This window comes from Vigna radiata, chromosome 7 (genome assembly GCF_000741045.1).
Source record: "Vigna radiata var. radiata cultivar VC1973A chromosome 7, Vradiata_ver6, whole genome shotgun sequence".
Taxonomy (NCBI): Eukaryota; Viridiplantae; Streptophyta; class Magnoliopsida; order Fabales; family Fabaceae; genus Vigna; species Vigna radiata.
Genome location: NC_028357.1, coordinates 46,528,161 through 46,537,476, shown reverse-complemented (window position 1 = coordinate 46,537,476; position 9,316 = coordinate 46,528,161). Strand labels below are relative to the sequence as shown.

The following is a 9,316-nucleotide window of genomic DNA, read 5'->3' as shown; positions in this document are numbered from 1 at the left end:
CAAAGTAAGTCCATTAACAACATAGCTAAAATAATATCGTCATCTAATTTGCCCACATATTATTGGCTAATAATAATCAAAATATGTTGTTAACAAGTGAAAACAACCAAGAAAGAGATGATTTAAAATCTGAATTTCAGTTGATTTAAGAAGATAACCAAATTAACAAAAGAACAACAAGAGTCTAAAAACAAGAGAAGGAGACAAAGATGGTTGAATGAAAGAAACTGCATAATATGCAAAATAAATAGAAAGAGGGGACTGAAAGAAATAGAGTAAAAGACATGGAAAGGATGCTAGTATCTACTAGCCCAAAAATGTAGCTTTTAGCATAAACTGTTGAAAGTGTTTTTAACCAAATATGGAGGTAATACCTACATCAATAATTTGGATTAGATGATTTGTTCAATACAAATAGTAAATATCTACAATTTACTGTTATTTTTTAACTTTTACCAAAATAACAATGTCCAGATAATTGAAAAAAAGAGAATGAAAAAATATTATTTAAATTATAAAAAAAGTTAAAAATATTCTAATAAATTGATTTAAATGAAATAAAAACTAATGATCTTAGGTGTGCAAATTTAAATATGTAAAATATAAATGACCACTAATAACAGCAAAATAAAATATGTTGAATGTATAAAATAAAATATAACCTATATGATGTAATCTATGTTGCATGAGAATTTGTTTTTCACTGCATAATTTATTATATTTTTAAGGTGGTGAATTATAGATTAGATAAGTCCTTGTTAGAATAACTTTTAGCGAAATTTGAATCCCTATAACCAATTATGCAAGAATCATGATTAATTATTTAACTTTTTAATGTTCATTTTCCGTACAAATTGTTGGGTACGAACAATATAACATTATATTATCAAACCAGCAACTGAGAGGAATTTGAAAAATGAGAAACATCAATCTATCTCTTTCTTTTTTGTTGTTATTTTCTGTGCATTTCCGTTGAATCAAATGGGTAGATCTCTTCAAAATATATTTGAAGTTTTGGTAAATTTGAATTGAAGTTTGTTGTTTTTGTATCCAGTGAAGCAGAGCAAAGAGAGTTTTGAATTAATGTAATAGTGGAAAGTTAGGATCTGAAAAAAACATAAAACATAGAATTAATTATGGACATGTAGTAAAAAATAATAATATTGTTGTGCATGTCGGGTCGGGTAACAGAGAAAGGAGTTGATGATTCTGAAAATGGTGTTGTGGTGGAAGAGTGAAGGATTTCTCTTTCCTACGCAGCGGTCACGTGCGGTCTGAGGTATTCCCATCGTGCTTTTCGCTTGGTCTCTGCAACACCACCCCACACTCCTCACTCTCTCTGCTAGCTCTTGCTGCCTCCACTGAACCACCACCACATCACAAAACAAAACAAATACATTAAATAAACAAAACAAGCAAAACCATTTTTCACTGTGACACTATCACACTCACATTGCATTTCTCACTTCATTTCTTTGCCTAAACGAAACCTCAAATCTCAATCAAACCCTCAATCAACACTCCTCCAACTTTGCTAAATAGGTTCGTACAGAAACTTGCAGTGGCAGGCTTTCTCTCAGCCGTCTTTACTATTTATAATTAATACCCTTTACCATTATTATTACCTTACACACTACACCATGCACAAAAGATGTGCCTCTCTCTCTCTCTCTCTCCTTTCTTCTTACCCTCTTCTTCTCACATATACATATTCTTCTTTTCCAATTTTTATTTTCTCTTTCTCCCTCCCACTCGTGCCCTCTCTGCCCACTCCACAATAATGACTCTCTTTCTACCTTCATTATCACTCTTTTCAGTTTCTGCTTTTTTTTCTTTCCAAATTCAATTCAACTCAAACCCCTTAACACAAGTTTGGATTTTGGTTTAATTATTAGTTTATTAGTATTTTTCTGGGTTCTGGGTGTTTCTTAATTATCCCTTGTCAGAGGCCCTATTTACTGCCCCTGCCACAGTCTTTTCGTATGGTATTCACACCTAACCTCATTTGCCGCTTCTTCTTTGTCACTTACCATTACTGTTACTTGTGCCCCCTTCCTTAGTGCATCAACAAGGACTTCTGCTATTACTGCCTGCTACTCCTGCCATTTCTTGTTCTGTCCATTTCACCCTCCCTCCCTCTCTCCTCTCTTTCTCTCTCTCTCTCCCTTCCATGGCCACTACTCCCACCCTGCGTTCTTCTTCCCTCCCCTCTCTGCCTCCTCCCTCCCCCAAATCCCCGCCGGAGTATCCAGATTTGTATGGGAAGCGCCGTGAAACAGCCAGGGTTCACATGCTCGAGAGGGAAATCACTTTTCTCGAGGTGGGTTTTTCAGTTTTTTCTTCCTTTCAAAATTTCAGACCCCTCTCTTACAGCCTTCTTCTGTAACTTCACTCTTCAGTTTTTGAGGATGTGAAATGGGGGGAGTCTAATGTAATGTGACATGTCTTGTGCAACTATCCTTCATAACAAATTGACATGGTTTTTTTGTGATTGCCTTTGAGCTTGAAACAGAGTAATTAATGTGGTGATCTCTGTCAGGGTTCCCAAGCAGTTTTTAGTTAGGTTATCTGTAAATGTGACTTTTTCTTTAAAAGAAGGAAAGAAGGTTTTGAATCTTTTTACAAATTCATTGCCTCTTTCAGTGATCTTCTGCCTTGGAGGTTTTCTAATGGTTTGATCAATAATTTACTCTTTTACTGTGGCTAATGTAAGGAGTAGCTAACCTTACCAATTTACACAAAATTGCTGTTTTTGCCAGTGGAATCTTTTAGCTGTGGATGCTGATTGATTGTTTGAAAACAACAATGAAGGAAGAAATGGGTGGTTTGAAAGCATTTTTGTGTAATTATTTGTCCCCTTTCCCCTCTCAGTGGTTAGATGTGGTGTTAGAATAGTATTAGCAACTTGTAACATGATGACACCATGAGTGTACAGTCAAACCTGCCAACTTCGATTGGGTTGAGTTTTTGCAGTTTCTTTCTGACATCTTTTGGTGACGAAATCAATTTACTGACAAAATCTTGCATCTAGCAGGAAGAATTGAAATCTGTTGAGGGTCTTCAACCAGCTTCAAGATGCTGCAAAGAGTATGTTTGTTTGTAGAGTTGCTTAAATGCCGTTTAAATTATGAAACATGAGAAATTCCTCAGGATGTTTCAACTATTATCGCTGATTGAATGCCACAATGTTGCAGGGTTGCTGATTATGTGATGGCAAACGCAGATCCTCTGTTACCTACGTAAGAACTGTTCTCATCATTCATCATTTGTTACTGTTTGAAAGAGATCGTGATTCTTATGCTTTCTTTTCTTTCAAGCAGAACCAAGAAGAACAGCCGGTCATGCCGCTTCTGGAAGTGGCTCTGGTACCACTTTTTTATGCCGTTACTTTATGTGGATAACAACCTTATCAGTAGAAGAGTTTGGTCTTGGTGCAAATAGATTAAAAAGTTGAATACAAATATAATAATTTTATCAAGCACAATAACTAGCTGCCTTTTTATACTAAATGATAAGTGGGATTTTTTAATTTCTTGATTTCTATCTGATGCAAAACTGTTTAGTTTGTTTTCCCACACCTTCAATTATTTGTTGTAAGGAATGAATGACAAGAAAGACTATAAGCATCAATCTCAAGCACTCTTTCTGTGAAGCTGGTTTAGCTTTAAGGAACAACACACTTGTGCTGTTCAGAATTTTTACAATTATTATGTTATCTTTGTCTTCTTTTTATTTTCTGCATCAAACAAACTTGTTTGAATGTGGCTGAATCATGCATTATGCTAACGGTAGTGTGTACCTGAACTGAGATAAACCGGGGTTGCCATCAGAAAATGATTGATGATTGATAAGCTGGTTAAATTTCATTTATCGAAGCAGCACACCCTTTCATAGTAAGCCTTATTTGATAACTATCATGATTCATGAATAACACAAGTAACCTGTTTATGTGCAGTGGTATGCCCTGTTTTAACCTCTCTTGGATCTGCTGCTGCTGTTGCTGCTGTGAAGGATTATCTTTACCACTAAAATTGCCACGCTGTTGTTGTGACTGCAAACCATGCAGTTGCAGTTGCAGTTGTCTTCCATCCATCAAATGCTGCTCCTTACCAAAGTGGAGCTGTTGCTGCTCTTGCCCCAAATCATATTTCTGTAAAGAGAGCTGTGGTTTTGGAAATTGTTGTACTCTCCCACGTAGTTGCAATTTTGGATGTCCAACTTGTCCATCTTGCCCCTCTTGCTGCAGTTGCAAATGCACCTGCACATGCTCTTGCCCAAGCTGTCCAAAGGTAACCTCATGTTGCTGTTGTACAAAGTCATGTTGGAGACCATGTTGTTTATGTTGCTAGTATATTCTTTCCAAAAGGAACAGCAAAAAAAAAAAAAAATCTGAAGCTTTTGTTATCAAAATTGCATTCATAATAGCTAGAGTATAAATTTTGGAAATATAAAGGGTTATAAATGTTGTAAGTTAGATTGTGCGCTATATGGATACTCCAAGCAAATGTAGTAGCTCCGTTTGTAATTGTGGGTCAGATAAGTTCGACCCTCTGCCGTTGTCAATCTCCAATGTTGAGCGAGTGAAGTGAAAGACCCAAATAGTAGAAAATGGCTATTGATTACGATTGCATGCTTTGATCAGTTTAATCAATGTTTGTTCCATTTTTTAAAATGCAAAAAGAAGTGTAGTATAAGTGTTATAATATCAATCTCTCATTTTAATGGACCTTGATGACTAAGCTAAAGTTAGTTGAACTCATGTTCCATGCTGTAACCCCTGTAAGCTTCCTGAAAACACGATAAGGATAAAGCGTTTTATCTCCGAAAACAGAAATGAAAAAGTGTTTTCTTTTTTGTCTTATTGATTTTTTTTCCTCCAAGTTTCAATCCCTGTGGTCCTACCAGAAAGTTGATGATCGACTAAATAATCAAATGGCACGGCAGGAAAATAAGTGATTGCTGTGAACTACCTTTTTCTGCATAACTGACAGAGGACACAGGACACAGGAAATGTCTTTTCATTTGGTACACCGATTAGTAGCCATTCATGGCCGAGATCGTTTGGAATAAGACCCTTCGAAATAACTAGTAATTAGTAATTCAGAGGAAGCGTTAACTTTGAAATGACCGTGTGTAGTATGTACTGCGGTAGAACATGCCACCACCTTTAACTGCAGGCCTGTACCAAACAGGAAGAAAAAAAATGCATCAGTTGCACATGGGTGCTCAGGAGCGCAAAATTGTCCGTGATCTGTTTCTATATTTGTGAAATCGGTCACCAGATCCCGGGATCAGTGAAAAACTCAAAAAATATGGTCGTTACTTACATCTCCCTGTCTTTTTTACTCTACCTCTGCTTCAGCTTCTTCTAATCACTAAACCTTTGGATAAAATTGATTTAGATGGTGAAAATCTGAAACTTTGAAATTAATAGTTAAAGGAAGGCGTTGTATGGCACATGATGAGGTGTTGTGTTAACTACTGTCGTGTTGCCATAGCTTTTGTAGAATATGTTATTACAACAAGTTCAGTCTGGAGTGATGGCAACAGCAATGTACCTAAAGACTGGTAAAGTCATGCATGCAGCTTCTTTGCTTTAAACTCTACAGCCTATGGCCTACTAGATAATAATAAAACCTCAAAAATATGTCCATGTGAAAGCAACCGGGCTCCTAACTTTATGTTCTTCATTGCTCCACATGATGCTACCAAATTCAGAAGCAACCGAATCATTAACACTCCTATTCGACACAAAGGTCACCGTGTACGTTTGTCGATCCCCCACTTCTGTAAACGAAACCCTGTTAGGATTCACCGTTATCTCCACAGAGGACGGCGCGCTAACCGCCACGTCATACACAGATGCCGCCTCCCCAACGTTGGTCAACGTGCGCGTGTACCGTACAACCTTATTGGTTCCAAAAACGACCGAGAAAGATGGATAATTGAGGTCACCCGGGTCAGCAAATTTTGTGGAACAATTGACGTCGGGATGCTTAGCCACGAGTCTGAGATGGTCGTTGGTGTAGTTGAGGGAGCACAAAAAGGCAATGTAGTCCTGTGTGGAGGCATCATAAACAAGGCCAGGAGATAGGGCCTTTTGTGGGTTCACATGACCGGCCCCATAGGCCCATGGTGTGGAGAGGGCTTCTTCTCCTGTTGCATCACGAAGCGGAGACTCTGTGTTGTCGTGGGTATAAGCCGTTGTCATGAGGGCAGATTTGATCGCACTTGGACTCCAATCTGGATGCGCTGCTTTCAACAGCGCAGCCAACCCACTTATGTGAGGACAAGACATGGAAGTACCAGACATGATGTTGAAACGCGTTTTGCGAGTGTCTTCGGACCCAGATGGCCCAACTGCACCGGACCAACCTGCTAAGATGTTCACTCCAGGCCCAATAATATCCGGTTTAAGTATCTGGGCCGTCACACCATTGGGCCCGCGAGAGCTAAACGCCGCCACCACAGGCGACGGCCTCACGTTCAACACGGTCCCACCGAAGCTCAGAACAGCGGTTGGATTAGGATCCATCGACGCATACTCTCTAATCTCATCACCCGCGTTTTCCCCCACTGCCACGGCGGCCACAAGGTGACTGTCCGCCACCAGTCCCTCGCCGCTCATCGCTGTGTTCGCGAGTATCATCCCCACCCCACCCGCGTCGCGCACAACTGTGCCCTTCTCTACGCGCGCGTTAAGCCCTCTGTCACAAACCACCACCTTCCCGCGAACTGTCTCCGGGTTCAGTGAGCCAGGCATGCAAATGCTGCTCGAAGAGTTCGACCGGTCGCTGAAATAAACCAATCCAACCGGTTCGTCTCCCATACCTTCACCACTGTAGAGCGAAACGCCGGCAAAGCGTTTCCCGTTCCCAAGAGTAGCGTACGCCGGAAAATCACGGTCCAGTGTGCCGGCTCCGACGGTCATGATCCACGGAGCGACATTAGCAACAGAACCGCTTCGGGGTCCAGTATTCCCTGCGGAACACGAAACGAATATTCCTCTCTCCACTGCAGCGAAGGCTCCAATAGCAATGGTGTCGAAGTAGTATGGAACGGAGGAGGAGCCGCCGAGGGAGAGCGAGAGGACATCGACTCCATCCTGGATTGCCTGATCCATTCCGGCAAGAATGTCGGAGGCGAAACAGCCGTCAGTCCAGCAGACTTTGTAAGCCGCCACGCGCGCCTGCGGCGCCATCCCTCTTGCGGTGCCGGTGGCGTAACCAAGAAGCGTGGCGTTGGAGACGACGGAGCCTGCTGCCGTAGAGGCTGTGTGCGTACCGTGGCCGTCACGGTCACGCGGCGAAGCAATGTCTCTGGGCTTTCTGGAGTTACCAGAAGCCATGAGATAGCCCTTGGAGAAACTGCGAGCGCCAATAAGTTTGTTGTTACAAAGAGAAGGGTCGAAATCAGGTGCGGAGTCACAGGTGCCCCGCCAGCGCGTGGGGGTTTGGGGCATTTGGGAATCATCAAAGCTTTGGGATTCTGGCCAGACGCCAGTGTCAAGGACCCCAATAACGACGTTGTGTGATGCGTGGTCAAGGTCTTCCCAAAACTCAGAGTGGGCTTGGAGACCAAGGAACTCAGGGGTGCGTGTGGTGTGTAGCTTGTAAAGCGTGTCTTCGTATACACCCAAAACTGAGTCGGAAGTTCTGAGCGCGTGGAGTTGTTGAGGGTCAAGCGTGGCAGCGAAGCCATTGTAAACAGAGGTGTAGGCATAAAGGAGAGAGTCTGGAGAAGAAGAAAGAGTGGCAGTGTACCAGTCAAGGTGCGTGGGGTGCACGCTAGGATCGTGACGCTCTTTCATGTGTACTATGTAACTCTTCCTGGCAGACACCGGCGGCGTGAGTTGGAGGCCGAAGAGAAGTGACAGAGAGAAGATGGAAGAAAGAAAAACTGAAAATAATTCCATGACTTGCTGTTCCTTGTGCTTAATCACACCATTAGAATGCAATGCCTCTTCTCCGCTTTCATTTATAAGGCAACATTTCATTATATCTCTTTTTGTTTAAAAATACCGGGCTTTTCAGTTTTTACAAAGGTGTTGCCCCTTCAACCATCATCAAATCTAACTCTTTTTTTTTTTCTTAAAGATATTATAGTTAAAATAACAATATGACAATAATCACCACAAGTTTATTCATTGGACTATGACACTGAGAATTTAAAGAGAGAAAGAAAAAAAAATACCATTTTTTTTATTCTTTTAAGTAAGATAATACTATTTTATAAACCAAAACATATACAAGATTATAAAATTAAATTCATTTTGAATGGTTCTTTTTCTCTTTTATTTTAACACTTACCTTTATCAATATATGTCCAATAGATTTTAGGTAAAGAAAACTTCTTGATTTTTTTTTTCAATTTTATTTCATACTATTTTTTTTTGAAAAATCTTTTCACTTATATACAAGTTAATTTTAATTTGTAAAAGAAATTGTGAAAATATTAGTAAAAAAGTATATTAATACAAGTCATGTCATTCACTGATTTTGGACTATAGGAGTTGAGTTTGTGAAGAAGATATTTTTGTCTTCAATACACACACACACACACATATATATATATATATATATATATATATATGTGTGTGTGTGGGTTTGTACACCTATTTTTCAGTTGGTACATTTTAGTAATGTGTACCAGATTTTAGTAGACAAAAATATCCTTATATATCATGAATTCTAAGTTTTAAGGTTAAGGGTATTTTAATAATTTTCATTCTTAAAATTAAAAAAAAAAAAATTCCCCAAACCCTTACCCGCATCTCTCATTCCTCTCAACCCTTTCTCTCTCATCTCTTTTACTCTAACCTTTTCTCTGTCATCCTACTCTAGTCCCAATTGAAAAAAAAATCAGACACACTTACCTTATTTTAATAATTTTCATTCTCAAAACTAAAAAAAGAAACCCCAAACCCTTAGTCACCTCCTTCATTCCTCTCAACCCTTTCTCTTTCATCTCTCTCACTCAAACATTTTCTCTGTCATTTCCGCACTAGTCCCAACTATAAAAACACTCATTATTAAATAAAATGGTTAGAGAAAAAAAAAATACTTACATAAATAAAAAAATTAAAGAACCTAATTTTTTCTTTATATAATTTTAAATAAAATTTAAAGATTTAAAATTTTTATTGTTTGATTTTATCGTTGAGAATTTTATTGTATTTTGATTTGTTTTTTTCTTTAGTAAAGAAAAACAAGTTAATGAATTTCTACCAAAAAAAAATAAATGGCCACAGAACAATGTTACGTAGTAGTCTCAGAATGTAAAGAAAGGATGCTCATAAGTCTTGATGCAAGTTGTG

At 39.1% G+C, this 9,316-nt stretch overlaps 2 protein-coding genes across 2 annotated transcripts; one reads left to right on the top strand and one right to left on the bottom strand.

Moving 5' to 3' along the window:
* The first annotated feature begins 1,132 nt into the window (after positions 1 to 1,132).
* LOC106767571 (guanine nucleotide-binding protein subunit gamma 3) lies at positions 1,133 to 4,647 on the top strand. Its single transcript, XM_014652494.2, has 5 exons — positions 1,133 to 2,320; positions 3,035 to 3,087; positions 3,195 to 3,239; positions 3,321 to 3,365; positions 3,956 to 4,647. The coding sequence occupies exons 1-5, from the start codon at positions 2,171 to 2,173 to the stop codon at positions 4,347 to 4,349; spliced, it is 687 nt and encodes a 228-aa protein (XP_014507980.1). The 5' UTR covers positions 1,133 to 2,170; the 3' UTR covers positions 4,350 to 4,647.
* On the bottom strand, positions 4,343 to 8,020 carry LOC106765879 (subtilisin-like protease SBT1.8). Its single transcript, XM_014650651.2, has 2 exons — positions 5,328 to 8,020; positions 4,343 to 5,179 (listed from the first exon to the last, which is right to left on the bottom strand). The coding sequence occupies exon 1, from the start codon at positions 7,994 to 7,996 to the stop codon at positions 5,639 to 5,641; it is 2,358 nt and encodes a 785-aa protein (XP_014506137.2). The 5' UTR covers positions 7,997 to 8,020; the 3' UTR covers positions 4,343 to 5,179; positions 5,328 to 5,638.
* Positions 8,021 to 9,316: the final 1,296 nt, after the last annotated feature.

Bases quoted from the DNA above. Each gene is read 5' to 3' on its own strand.
- LOC106767571 (XM_014652494.2), top strand. From the start codon at position 2,171: ATGGCCACTACTCCCACCCTGCGTTCTTCTTCCCTCCCCTCTCTGCCT. The intron at 3,240-3,320 runs GTAAGAACTGTT...TCTTTCAAGCAG, and splicing joins GCAGATCCTCTGTTACCTAC to AACCAAGAAGAACAGCCGGT. The intron at 3,366-3,955 runs GTACCACTTTTT...GTTTATGTGCAG, and splicing joins CGCTTCTGGAAGTGGCTCTG to TGGTATGCCCTGTTTTAACC.
- LOC106765879 (XM_014650651.2), bottom strand. From the start codon at position 7,996: ATGAAATGTTGCCTTATAAATGAAAGCGGAGAAGAGGCATTGCATTCT.